We start from the raw sequence: 14,679 nt of genomic DNA on the forward strand, positions 1-14,679 counted from the left end.
GTTACTCTGTGGAGAGAAAGAGACCAAATAATCATTCCTCCAAGCTAAGATGTAATGCTGAACTCCATCAGTACTACCCTATTCCCGCTTCTGGGTGGCTTTGGGGACAAGGGATCCAAGAGATTGAGCAGCATCATATGCATTATTACCTATCCCCAGGAGCCATATTTGAAGGCATGGCTGGATTTCAAGGGCTGTTACTCCTAAAAATAAAGATCCGTATTGGTGTCCCCTTGATTCATGTTTACCCCATGAGACTGTCCATGACAGAGAGACCATCCTTTGTCTGTGCTGCAGTTGGGACAGGTGGCCTCTTTCCATTTGAAACACACAGCTGATGTTTCCACATGCCCTAAGGAATAAGGACATTATGGAGATGGGCTTTAACTGAATTGTCTGTTTCAAAGGCCGATATATATTTTTTTCTTTTTCTTTTTTTTTTTTTTAGCAAAAGCTTCTTTCTGCTTTCCTTTTGGAAGGCATCTTTACAAACTTGCTTAAAAACAAAGCCCTCACATGATACTGATGTAAACTTCCTCCCCTCTGGTTTGACTTTATTAATAATAACCTAAAGGGCTGCTCAAGCAGACTTCCCATGTTTAGCCTTAAACCCTTTGTAACCAGAGTATTTTTCTTCCCCATATACTGAGTCAGCCAAACCTAATTACCCTTTAATCAGTAAAATCAACACCTGCTAACAGGGTGGGCTCTTCAGCAAATAGTGCTTCCCCTTTCCACAGCACTGATGAATTTCCAGGGCCCCGATTGTTTCTTTGTCCTGCTGATAAGGAGCTTTGACTGATAATCTGGTAATGGGTATGGTTATCTCATGCCTATAAGGCAATAGTGGTGAATCTTCCTCTTGGCAAGGGCAGCACAACTAGGTGAGACAAGAATAGATGTTAGGAGCCAAATGTTCTGATTCATTCCCTTTAAAACTTAGGTCAGTCCTGGAAAGAATGGGTCAGAGAGGTTGGGCATGTGGGATTAAAGTCTCAGGTGAAATAAAGAGTAAGGTGGCGCATAGAACTTCCCAGTCTTTGATCTTGCTTAAGCAGCCCTCTGCAAGAAGGTAAGGTAGCAGGATTGCCTGCGCAGAGGAGGGACTGGGACTGGATTGTACAGAGCCTGCTGCGCCTCAGGGTATGTCTGTGCTGTCAAGTCAACCCTGAGCCACCACTGTCCTTGGGTGGGGACTTGTCTGCACCTTCGTTGTAGATTCTCAGTGGGTGAAGAGCTGTTTGTGGAAAGGAGAGTTGCTTAGGTGCAATTCAGGCCAGACCAGCCTCTTCTTCATGAGGTCTGGGTGAGTGAATTCATGGATGGGATTCAAGCTCAAACTCAACATTTTCCACACTACCTTCATCCTCAGTGTGGCTGATTGGAACCTGAGCAAGTGGCACTGTGGACAGAAAGCAAATGGGGCCACAGGACTTAGAGCTCCCCTGGAGGTCTGCTTCTAACACAGAGATCATCCCAGGACAGATTTCTGGTGGAAACAATGACTGTGGTATTCACGGCAGCGCTCTTGAAAATGTCTTTCGCATATAATCTGACAGCCAATCTGATTTTCATCTGAGAACAGCTGAAACATTGTTAGAAATTTCAGCATAAGAAACTCTTTACAATGTACTCAGCTCTGAAGAAAACCCAGAGCTCTTTGAGCCAAAGTCTCTTATGCTTGTTTTCAGCTCTAAGGTGAATGTTTTGGGAAAGTTTTGCTTAACTCCATGTAGATTAACATGACAGAGGAGTAAAAACTAGTGGTGGTTTTACTTGGATGTTCCCACTCCGGTTATTGATGCTGGGTAGAAGCTGGAGCTTTGTTCAGCAGCTGTTCGTGTACCTGGCTCCATCTCTCCTTCCCTGGCAGCCCTGCACAGTGCTGCTCCATAGGTTTGTGTATGTGCATACACAGGCTGCTAAATGGCTGGCGTTGGCTTTGCCTATGAAGACTCTCTGCACTGACACTCAGCCTCTACTCTAGCTTGGATATGTTGGCTATGTCTATTATTTATATGCAAACCTATGCCTGAGCTGCAGCTAATGCTGATGGTTGAAGCCTGGGATCTCATTCCTGTACCCAAGGAGAACAGGGTCTGCCAGTCCAGTCCACCACTGTGTCCCCAGAGCTCAGCTCTTCTAAGTTAGCACGGCTGGCTTGATGCTGCCAGGATATGGATGAAAATCAGGCAGGATCAAGTGCTGGACGTGCTTCCAGGTGAGCTGGAGTCTTCCTTTTACTCTGCAGGGTGAGCAGTGCTTGAGTTAGCGGCTAAGGCCATGCTAGTTGGAGGTTAAAGTAATTGCTATGGAAGGAGACAGGTCTCTTGGGTCTGAACGCCACAGGTTATCTGCATGAAAATCCTCTGTTGAGTTTAATGGAGGAGAGAGGGGTCCAGTGGGATAGAGGGAGCCTGGCATGGCTGGCTGCTATCAAAAGGAAGGAGGATTTTAAGGGGCTGACACCAGTCCCATTCCTGCAATGAGGTCCAGGAGGGTTTGATCCCTGGGCCTGTGCAAAGTCTGTTCCACTGTAGGATCACTCTCAATAGCGGACACAGCTGAAGAATTGTCCTGTCACCAGTCTGGCAGGACACCACCGCTCACACTGATTTCAGCAGCAGCTGCAAATACCCATCACTCAAAAAATTCGTGGGAATTCAGGTGCTTTGTTTTGGGCTCCCTCCTTTGAAAATCCTGCCCATCCTTCTGTCTGTCTCTCTGCACCAGAGAAACAAGATCCCTGAGTATCTAAACCAACAGTTCCTCCAAACCAGCCCCCGAGGACAGCCCCCCCTCCCCGACTCTCCCCTCGAACAGCTTGCAATGCCGCTGCTGGACAGCTGCACAGTAATAGTCTGTAGGAAATTTGGGCGAAGCGATGGCTTTTAGGACCCTGGGACCTCCGCCAAGGCTCAGGTAGGTCTGTCTCATTCGTCAGCCTCCCTCAGCCAGGATTCATTCACTCCCAGGGATGTGTGTGTGAGTGTGTGTGAGTGTGTGCTGAGAGCTTTTCCTTCCCCGCTGCTGGCTGTGAGCCTTCCAAGCAATGGGACTAACACTGTTCTCCGGGCAATGAGGAGGACGGGATTGGGGCAGAAAGAACTTTCCTTTTCTCTGGAAGAAAACAAGCCGTCAGGATACTTAAGGATGTGCTGCCCAGATGTGTCTTCAACCTCCACCTTCCTCATAGGACTCGTGTGCTTGACAGCTTTCAGCAACTTTGCCAAGACTTCTGCAGACTTCTCAGGTAAGGGAGAAGCGATCCTTTCGTGTGCTGGACGGCTGCTTGCGGATGCGGGCGCTTATTACAGAGTTCAGGAGCAGCTCAGGGAAAGTGAATGTGAGCAGATCTGGGATAGCTACGTGGGGAGTAATTTTAATCTTTTAAAAATAAGCTGATGAAAAGCATCTTCTGTAAGAGGATTCTGAGTTTGTTAAAAGCCTTTCTCAATAACCCTTAGCAAAACTATTTCAGCAGAGTTAGTCTGAGTAGCTTTGGGAACAAGGCAAGGAATAGTGTTAACTCGGGTAAGTTTGTAGCAGGTTTTGTGCTGTGTTTCTCTGAGGAGTGAAGAGAGCTAGGTCAGGAGACTGGGAAAGTCTAGGACATAAATTAGAGCTAACATAGCAAGCAATACAATTATTTTGTAATGGGCCAAATTCCCTTCCTCTTAACATGCAGCTCCTGATTGTTGCAAAAGCCCCCTGAGCTAATATAAAGGAGACGTTACATGCACAGAATGAATTATATTCTGAGACTCTCTTTACTGAAGCCACGAGAAGTGTCTTATTTCTAAATAATTTCTGAATCTAAAAATTTTCATAGCACTTGTTTTGAGTTGTGCACAGCAGGTAAATACACAGCACTTTGAAGGTTTGGAGTCCCTTATAAGTTTTATAACTATACAGCTGCATCGCTTTAAAATTGTATTTCTGCTTCTGTTCTTTGTGGATGTGCATGTGAATCAGAGAAAATGTAACAGACCTTATTTTACAGTTGAGCAGCGTTGATTAATTTGCTCGGGAATGCCTAGTGAGGGTCACTTTGGTTTTGGGATATGGGTTCTAATTTTGGGTCTTAGTGTGAAGAACTAGTCTGGCATATTCTTTAGGTGTGTGTTGCAAAACTCTTGTAGCGGATAAGAGTTGCCAATTATAGTTTGCTGATGAAAAAGTGTCATTTGCATGAGCTGAATCTCACCGGACTTGGGTTTCAACACATCACAACACTGCTGCTTGCTGCCTGGGAGTGCATGTGTCTGCGTGCTGTGAGAGATTTGTGTTAGAAAGGAGGAGCTTGTGGTGGAGGGAAGGAAAAATATATATACTAGCTTGAAGTCTTAATGCAAATTGAAGGGGGCTCACTTCCTTGTGATTCATCCTCCTTTGGAGGCAGATCAGTCCTGGGGGCTGCCATTCAAGGCAGATCTGCCTCTGAATAGAAAGGACTGAGGCATTTCTCTGTTTCTAGTGTGTTTTTATCTCTTTCTTGGCATTGAGCTTTCTCTGTGCTCCTCCTTGCAAGTAAGTTAATGCAGAAAGAGTACATGGCATCGGCATGACAGGAGCTGCAATGGGGAAAGTACTGGTTCTTTTGAAATATAGATAAAGTTTGTCCCAGCCAGGCCAAATCGGTAAGCATTAAAATGTGCAAAAGTGTCCCAGAGCAAGGGTACTTTACACTGTGTGTATACAACATAGCCAGAGCAATGGCATGAAATTCGATAGGCTTTGGTGATGCTGGCGGGGGGGCAGATGCTATCCTTTTAAAAAATGGATAAGAAGGTTGCTGATAATGAAATCATGTTTTCTGCAGCATCCAACTGTACTGTCACACTTTGGGAGAAGAGGAGTGGCTTAAAACCGTGTGTACGTGCATGGCAAGGCTGTACTCTGAAACAGGGTCTGTAATCCTAACAGCACAACCTCCCATGAGTTTCCACAACTGTTGAAATCTTCTACCAGATCCAAGCTATGTTTCCTGATAGCAGGCTTGGCAAATGGCCCCAGTCTTGTTGGACTGACTGTACCTTGCAGGACAGGAAACGTGGTTTGCTGCAGGAAAGGGCTGTACCCAGTCTGTAGCAACTTGAATACAGTTTTGTAAGTTCAGGAGCTGGGTAGTCATAAGATGAAAGGGAGTAGGAAAAGGTACAACATTTCCCAAATTACACCTGATGCTTCCCCAATACATTTTGCAAGGACCCCATTTGTCTCCCTCCAATGCTTGAGGGCTTGCACCACGTGCCTCTCTGAAGGAGCAGTGGCCCAGATAACTCTTAATACCTGGTGGAGCACCTTGTTTGTTACTGATACCCCTATATAGGAATTGTCAGCTGGTGTGAGGAATGGAAGGGGGGTAGCCTTTTACATAATATGACTGTAATGTTTTTTGGCCACATATATACAAAGTATACTTTTTCTATACTTCAGAGTGTTCTGGGTTCTTCTCTGGCATGGCTGGAATTGAGCAGGTGGACGTCTTTAGGGAAGCCTTATAGCTTTACCATATGCCATCCCACCTAGAGGTGATACATCCAAAACGTAAATTCTCTGCATCCCAAGGAGATGAATGGATTTCTATTGGTTATTGCTGCTGCTGAACGCAAGGCTATGATCCCGTAGAGGTTTTTGCAGCAGTTCAACTGCGGCCCGCATGCTGCAGGGAGATGACACAGCCCATTGGGATGTAAGAGCTTTTCCAGGTTGCAAAAAGCGGTACTGTCCAGAGAGAGCAGCTGATGCTCTTTACAGGATTGAGTTTAAAAAAACATTCTTCTCTAGACCTTGTTTAGCAGCAAAGCTTCTCTGGCTTCTCAGCTTGTTTGGCTCGGCACTATCGGGGAGGTGCTGCTGTTAGTAATAGGTCATGGCCTTTTTGTGGTGGGCCAGACAGAGTGCATAGGTCCAGTCCTGGAAAGAAATAGCTTAGGGATGGCTGATCTTGAGCTCTAAGCAGATGACAAGCAGCACTGATGTGACTCTCACACTGCAGCTATGCAGTAGGACTAGCCAAAAGACTTACCAAGAATTGCACACCTACCCACGTACCACTGCTCCCAATACTCTCCCGCTGGCTGGATCTTCAAGGTATGTGTCTCTTGGCTACAGGAAGATTTCTTTTTTACGTAGGTCGTGGCAAGGCACCCTGAGAGGGTGCCCAGAGGTGTGGTGAACGGAGTCAGTCATGGGAAAGCACGGGTAGAGCTGGTGGGGATCTCTATCATCTCTGCTTCTGGCCTCTGAGCGCATGGTCTCACGTTGTGGCTCCATCCCTCCTGTTTGAACTGCTCAAATGCCACAACGTGAACATGATGAGTGCGTGTCCTGCTGGGGACTAGTGCAATCTGAGATGTAAGAATTAAAATTCCTTTTAAGTGAAGTATTTGAACTATGTGAAGAGTTTTGAAGTTGTTTTCTTTAATGGTTCTTTAAACATTGATGTTTGCAGGAGGGTGTGGGGGTAGGAAACAGGTCCTTGGGGAGAGAGTGGAGTTATCAGGCACTTTGCAGCCACTTCTTAAGAAGTCCTGGACTTTTTCTCTGTGGTTGCTTGTAGTACTGGCTCTTGATCTAGTTTCATTCTGTGATCCGTTCTTGTGCTCAGGACTGTTTGAAAGCTTATGACCTAGTGTCTGGATGTGTCACATACCCCTTATATTCAAGGTGGCACTTGAAGACTGTGCTGAGGTGTCAGGTAAGAGGCTGGTCTTTTGAATCTCTGTGCTTTAACTAGAAACCCTTAATCCTAATCTCAGTCCCAGCAATGAACTCTCTGAAATCCCTGCTGGTTCATAAAACTTTACCTTTGTTTTAGCCATTTTGTGTTTGTGGTGGGAGTCCAAGACAAAGAAATGTCCTTGCCCTGCCAGAGGAAGTTATGCCATAGCTCCTCTGCATAGGCTCTGGGAGGCAGTGATCCATGTGCAGTGCACAGAACTTGCTCCTTAGAGGGACTAGGTTAATGAAAATGGGGCCAAAATTAGTCTTTGGTGCTAACTTAAAACATAGGCGTTGAAAGCTTGCTTGAAGGCTTAGTCAACAACTGTTGCTCATTCTGTGTGCTGTCTCTATCTCCAGCCGTGGGGTTCCTGTCTCTGAAGGTAAATCATGCAAACACATGTTGAATTCTGCTCTACCCACTGCTAGCCAAGGTGACCATTTAATTTCCAGCTGCATACCTGCAGGGAATTAGGCTTCTGTGATTATGATGACATGCTCCAATTCTCCTCAATAACTTTCCCATTCATTAGCTATTTTCAGGCATGCTGGACAGAAAGGTAGTGGCATCAGATCTATGTGTTTGCCACGAGTTTCATGTTAGCGGAGACAGGTCCCTTCACCACTGCCACAATGCAGAAAAGGTTGTGCTGTGAACTCAACCATTTTCAGACATCAGAGAATCCACTGCAGGGACCTAAGCCAAAAACTTAGGTTTCTAGGCATGGAAATAGCTTTGATGGGAGCTCATGCCTTTTCTGACACAGGAGAACCCAGCTGCAGGACGTAAAGCTGTAGGAATAACAGCCTCAGTAATACTGCTTGCCCTGGGCCTGCTTCAGTATTTATGTTCTTTGCATTATATTTGGCACAAGCTGGATGTGAGCAGCACTTTGCTTAAGGCAGCTGATCCGGCATCGAGCCAGATGAATACTGATAACTCCCATCCACACCCTACAGGTGAGCCCTGGGTAGCTTTTGGGACCTCTCCCTGGAGGCTCTTCCTGGCTTTGAAAGCACAAAGATATTTTTTGGGGTTGGTTTAGTTGTTTGTTTTTTTTTTTCCTTTTCCCCAAGAATGGCAGGTTTCAAGTGAAAGCTGCTTTTGCCACCTCCCTGCTAATTGGCTCAGTTGTTTGTTTGAGCTGATGAGGGATGGAATTGGGAGGGGAAAGGCACTTCTCCCTGATTGCATTTAATCAGTCCATAATAAAGGCAATTTGTTTGACAACTCCATTCACCAAATTATCACCAAAATCTACATGCTAACAGCTTCTGAATGGCTTTAGTCAGACTTTGATATTGGTTTTGGAGCTCTGAATGGGTCGGTGGTGTCAAGGGAGGTCCAGGATCTCCATATTTTGAAAGCTGCAGGCTGTGAAAGGGGGATTTTCAAGAGAAAGGCAGATACACTGCCTCACTGGAAAAGAAATTCTAACTCAGTAATGAGGTTTGTGCTTTTGACCCCAGAGGCAAACAGACATGCTTTAGACTTCGTTTAAAGACTGGGCCAAACCCAGGTCACCTCCATACCTTCTCTTGCTGAAGGGCTCTGAGTGATGAGGTTGGATGGACCTCAGGCTGCTGCTTGAAGAGGTCCTTACCCAAGGTGATGTTTTCTTCCGCAGCTGGAGGTTGTATGTGCCAAGCCATCCCTCACAGCTGTCTGTGCTGCAGTTTGGCTTACTGAGGGAGGTCTGTGCTGGGGTAGAGAGATTCTCCTTTGCAGAGGTGACAAAATCCAAAACCTCATCAAAGGCAGTTAAAAACCACTGTTAGCCTCTTCTGGTAATGTTCTGGAGATGTGGCTGCATGGTGAGCTGAAGGGGATGGCTGGGTCTGGCAGCCATGGCTGAGCAGTTCTCACAAGGGGAAGCTACATTCAGTTTTGTCATGTATGTCTGTCTGTCAGTGGGAAGCAGTCTAAAGATCTCAGCTGAGAGATGTTGGAGGAGGAAATCAATGGGGGGATGTCAAGTGCCAGTTCTGCTGCTGTTGGAAGAGAAGAAGCAGCACAGAAGCTGGGGCTATTTTGGTGCCTAAGAGAGTTGTTCCTGTTTGTTAGCAAGGATGCAGCTTTGTGGGCATCAATATAGCATGTTAAGCAGAGATACAAGTGTCTGTGCACTCCTGTCCTGAGGCCTGCTCCAGAGAACCCCATGGATTTCCCAACAGTTGTGATGATAATGCTGCGGGGAGGAGTCGGTGCTTGCTGACGCTGAAAATGTTCAGAGTTTACTTTTACTGACAGCTGAGGGGACCAAACTGAGCTTCAGGAAGAGAAACGTGTGTTTGCAATTCTATATGTTTGTGGTCCTGGGCTGTTAGCAGAGGTGCTGCTGTTACCACTGTGAAAAAGCAGCTGCAGGTCTGTATTTGTGGTGCTGGGGAAAGGAGGCACCATTGGAGGGATGGACGAGGTTGCTGTGGGTGCCAGGATGTCTTGTGAGGGGTCAGGGTGCAACCTCATGTAGGCAATGACTTCAAGCTCAAGAGCTGTATGTATGCATCTGGCTCACGTGATGTGGAAAGCCACTGTTTTAGCCATCAGAGCTATAAGCAAGAGCCAAGAGACCCCAGGGATCCCAATGTTTGTGTGATGGTTGGCAATGTTTATATAACATCTACTACTTGTAGTGGCCCAGAAACTGTTCCACTGATGGAAACTTTTCTTGGTACCAGGAACACTTCATTTAATCAGTATTATTAACAAAAACAAACAAAAATCCACTGTGGTAATTTCAATTGGTTCGAAGTATCAAAGTACCCACTAGATGCACAGTCTATTGGAGGAAAATGTCCTTGCAGCATTCTTCCCGTGTCTGTGTGTTGTTAGGGATAAAAATGCTGCAGAATTAAAGCAAGCAAATGTTTATGTCCTCAGGTAAAAATTGTTCTGTGAAAGCAGATTTTATATAACACAAATAATTTGGTCAATTAAAAAAATCCAACCTGTGAATTTTAATGTGTCTTTTCTCAACTGAGATACTTAGAAGCTAAAATCATAATTAAAGTTGGGAGGTGGAGCTGGCAGAATAAGCTTAGTCTCTGCAGGGGGAGGAAAAACTGTATATTTACTTTTGGCACTTTTGCTGATCCTTTTCTTGATGCTAATTTAAACATAGCCTGATCAAAGTGCTCGGTGTTCTGAACTGAAAACTGGACTATGCTGCATTTAGGTGGGTGTGCAGTGATTTTAGGTGGCCAACACCAGGACTGTTTACACATCTTATTTGAGATTGTCTGCTTGTGCTCGGCATGTTTGTGCATGTATAGATTGAACTTTCTGTTCCAAGATAGCAATCCCAGTCCCTGTGGGGGACCATTTGAAGGAACTACCCCGGGTTTTTTTTGTGCTCTTGTCATTCCTTTTTATCCAGATACCCAAGACCTTCACAGGTTCAGTCTGTTTCTGTCCCTTGAAATGTCTGTGTCTGCCTGCAGGAACAGACCCAGTGTACTGCTCAGAGTGGTTCAGAGGATTTTTGGTCAGGTTGGTTTGGTGTAATACTACAAGGTTCCTTGTGTCCTTGCCAGTGCTGTACCTCACTGAGGTGGTACTGCTGTTGTCTGGGATTTTTGTGCTCTTTCCAAGAGACAGGCAAGGGCCCAATTCTGCTCAGCTGTGAGGCAACGTTGCTGACTTGCCAAGAGCTTTGCAGGATGCACAGAAGTTAATCCCAACTCGTCTTCTTGCTGATTAAATATAGAAATAATGATTGTGAACATGTTTGAGAGCTGCTTGGGTTACCTATTTTTATTATTATTAATTTATTTACCTAGCTGCTTCTTTTGCCTGAGGAAAGTTGGTGAGTTGTGTCTCTCGGCCTGGGTTTGAGTTGATCCAAGTATGCCTGGCTCAGCTCACTAACTGAGGATATGGGCTAATCCATAGTAATTAGAGTAGGTACGTCTGCTCTTCTGGGGATGCTTAGTGCTTGGCTGCCTGGAACCCAGTGTGTGCTTTCTCATGTCAGAGAGACATTGGTGGTTTGATGGTTCTGAGTTGCACAGTAAAATAAATCTTAGCTGAGTCTCTTCATATATACTGCGTGCTCTTGAACCATGTTGGAGGATGCTGTGACATCAGTGTTAATGGAGCTCCTTTGGTTGTTGAGGCTGGCTATACAATAATCACTTTTGGATCCATCTAGATCCTTGCATGAAGATGGAGCAGCCTGTGTGGGACCTGCGGTTTGGGCAAACTGTCCGAATGGTCAGATTTCAGAAGTGTATTTGAATTGACAGATGGATGTAGCGTACTGCAGAAGAATTTGCAGTAGATGTTGTTCAAGCACGTCAGTTGTGGTGGGCAGGGGAGGTCACATCCACCTGCTAGCAAAGTATCCCACGTCCTTAACAACAGAAGAGGAAAGATGTAAAAAATATATTTCCTTTTTTAAATGTTACGTTAAGAGAAGAAGGCCTAAAGACAGAGAGTATGAGAAGTTTTATCAGCCACTTACAATCAAAGAACTTCACTATGTAGCTTTGTGCACCATCTTTTGACCTGGTATCAACACACTACTTGCCAGAAGAGATACTTTTCACTCCTCCAGCAGCCTGTAAAAGCACCAGAATTGTCAGGGTGCGAGAGAGTTCTGTCCTCAGGTCAGTTATATAAATTATATAAATTAATAGGCTAAGTATCTGATGGTGCTGCTTGTTGAAAAGGGACTATTCAGACCACCTACTCTGAGACCCCCTATGTGATTGTGTTATTTTATTTTCGTCTGCTATCAGATGCCTGTGGTTTTGCTGCTATGATATTATTGATGTGTGTTGTATTAGCCTCAAGGGTCTAAAATGGGCTTTTACTCCAACAAGTAAATATGAAAACAAACACAGCAGTGTGGGGACTTTCTCCTAATTTTTCCTCTGTGATTTTTGTATCACACTGTGGGCTGGGGTGACCTGCATCCTGTGCCTAGGACCTGTGGGCTTAGCTGTGATCTGTTATTGTTTGCATTGATATTGAGGTTGCTCTATGGCAGGTGCTATTCCTGCCATTCATTTCCCATATTTGCTGTATTTTGCAAAGGCTTTTGGCTTGCATGTTTTCCCTTAAAGTTCTGTTGGGCCAAGAGTGCAGACACTTAGTGCAATTAGATTGATAGGTGGTAACTTGAGCTGCTGTAGCTGGATTACGTTCAATTTTGGACCTCAGTCTTTGGGAAGTCTTACATCTCTGAACTGTGTGGGGCCTGTAAGTGCAGTGCTGCTGTGGCCCTGGTGGTGCCCACAAGACGCTGTGGGACAAAATTCTGCACTTTGGTTTTGAAAAAGTTTCGCTTTTGTGTGGAATATTCAAAGAACAGCATTAAGGTTGCAAATCAAACATTTGGAAGTCAAGAACTGTTGAAATTAAAGTAGTTTTAGCTATTTGAATCCAGGCCTTTGGGTTTTTATGCTATGAGTTACTCTTTAATGAGAACATACTACTTTTTCTCCGCCTCCTTGGGTGAAGTATTATTCAGTGCACAGGACAGTTGTCTCACGATTGTTTTCTTTATCCTTCTGGTTTATTATGACCCTAGGGCCTTATTTACCATGTGTTATTTAAACCCTGTTCTGCTTGTTGTGAGTGTCCAAAAACAGGGATGTACTTACCCTTCTGGAGGGAGAGTCTGGAGTGTTACCTGCATTGCACAGATGAGGATCCAAGGCAGAGATTAGCATCAGGAGCTCTAACTGCCCGATATTTCAGAGATTGTTCAGTATCTACCTTTTTCTCCAGGAGCAGCTCCTTACCCATTCTCTCAAGCTGTGACAGGCAGGAAGAAATACGTGGTACTCGATACACAATTCCCTCTCCAATACTGTAATGCATATATGCAAATAGGCTGCACAGGTTAAAATGAGCATTACAGTTGCAAAGTCAGGTACACGTAACTAAGTGTTGTGAGTTAACACCCACAGGCAGCTAAGCACCACATAGCCGCTTGCTCACCTCCCCTTCCCGCCCCTAGTTGGACAGGGGAAGAGGAAAGGAAGAATAAAAGCAAGAAAACTCATGGGTCGAGATAAAAATAGTTTCATAAGTGAAGGAGAAGTGGAAGAAAAAGGAAAGAAAACAAAATAAGTGATGCAAAGGCAATCACTTGCCGTCTCCCACAGATAGACTGATGCCCAGCCAGTTCCCAAGCAAAAGATGGCTGACTTACCTAAACCCCACTCTGTTTTATTGTTGAACATGACGTTATATGGCATGGAATATCTCTCTGCTTAGTTGGGATCATCTGCGTGGTTGTGGCCCCTCCCAGCCTCTTGTGCACCCCCCAGTCTATTCACTGGGTGGGCAGAATGAGAAACAGAGAGCGTTGGTGCTGTACAAACACTGTTCGACAACAGCTAAAACATTAATATGTTATCATCAGTACTGTTTTGGTAACGGACCCAAAGCACAACACTGTACAAGCTGCAACGAGGAAAATTAAATCCATCACAGCTAGACTCAGTACACTAAGGAAAGGGCAACGTTACACCTGTATTTTATATGTAATACGAGCTAGAGGTGGATATGATAGCAAGCTTTCAGTTGACAGATATGATCTAAGCCCATAAAGCGCAGTTGTAAGAAGAGTCTGATTTTGCATAATTTTTTTTTTCTTAGAGCAGTCATGCTTTGAGGATTACTTTATTTGAGATGAGGTAAGAGTACTTAAAATTGGGTTACAAATTTGGGGTCAATCCTTGGAATGTATTCTAAGAGTTCTTTAAAAATGGGTTTTGAAGATATTCCCCTTCCAAATTTTTGTGTATTTGTTCCTGTCCCTTCATAGGAGAAAAAAACATGTAAATGTGTCTGTTCAAAGGCGCAAATAGAGATCTTCTGGTGCAAGCGATATCACTAAAAATAGAGCCCCTGGAATTTGGCCAGTTTAGTTTCTCTCCAGATTTTTATTGTGTGGGTAACCCGTTGGAAACTGAAGTTGTTGATCTGACGGTTTCCAAAGCACGTCCGTCTCTTCATGTATCTTTTGTACAGGGGCCGCTTCTGTTGTGTTAACACTGTTGGCTTCCTGGTTTATGTGCTCAAGCTGAATTCCAGCTCAAAGAGGTTAAAGCTTTATAAAAGTAAGTTGAGCAGGGAAGTGGCTCCACAGTTGATGATGAAGCGCACACATCTGTGACCCACGCTGTGCTCACATGTTAGTTTATTGTTAGCCTCACAATAAAGGATAGCACTGGTTTTTGTTCAGCTAAACAACTTTGATGGAATTAATTGTATAGGAAAAAGAATAGATAAAGGCTGGCTGTTATTTGCCAAAGTGTTCTTTGTTTTAGCTGCATTGTGTGGGACCCAGAACTCCCAGAAGAGGATAGTCTCTATAGCAGCCAAGGGGAGTTGATGGATTGAATAGAGGGAGGCAGAGGCAGAGGTTCAGCAAGAAGGGGTGAAAAAATTTTCTGATTCTTCCTGCCCTTTGGGTTTGCTTGTCTTTAGCTGATGGCCCCAAGCTTTCACTTTGGCTATGCTACAAGAGTAGAGTCTCTGCTATACTAGTAAGTTGCACTGTAAATGTGGTTTGTGCCGTTTGGCTTGGATTTGTTTGAGTTAGCATGCACAGACAGTAGTTAGTGCATTTTGGCAATGGTATAGCCAGTGGCTGGAGTGTAAAGGTCAGGTATTAGCAGCTGCAGAAAGCTGAATGCTTGGTGTTAGACAATCCATTTTTTCCTGCTGGATAAATGAGAATCACTTTATCTCTTTTTTTCTTATACATTGTCCATATAATTGGAGGGCAGGGTTCAAGTTCAAACTGATAAGATTATTTTGCTTCCCTAAGCTGCATGACAATGGTCCCCTTGGCAAATTAAGCTATGGACCTCCTTTTGCTGTAATGGGAACCAATCTCATTAGAAACAGAGCTGGATTAGTGAAGAGTCCAACCTACCGTACAGATACGCATTCTGACCCCAGCAGGCCTGAAGTGCCTTTTGTTCATTCCA

At 44.7% G+C, this 14,679-nt stretch overlaps 1 protein-coding gene across 1 annotated transcript in view; it reads left to right on the forward strand.

Annotated features, from left to right (window-relative positions):
* Nucleotides 1-3,153: 3,153 nt before the first annotated feature.
* LOC104162154 (protein eva-1 homolog C-like) overlaps nt 3,154-14,679 on the forward strand; it is a gene marked incomplete at its 3' end in the record, with an annotated part of 101,996 nt that continues 90,470 nt past the window's right edge. Inside the window, exon 1 of the mRNA XM_009700818.1 lies at nt 3,154-3,253. Coding sequence (XP_009699120.1) covers nt 3,154-3,253 — 100 coding nt within the window. The remainder of the gene's footprint in view (nt 3,254-14,679) is intronic.

This window comes from Cariama cristata, unplaced genomic scaffold (genome assembly GCF_000690535.1).
Source record: "Cariama cristata isolate BGI_N322 unplaced genomic scaffold, ASM69053v1 scaffold15695, whole genome shotgun sequence".
Lineage (NCBI taxonomy): Eukaryota > Metazoa > Chordata > Aves > Cariamiformes > Cariamidae > Cariama > Cariama cristata.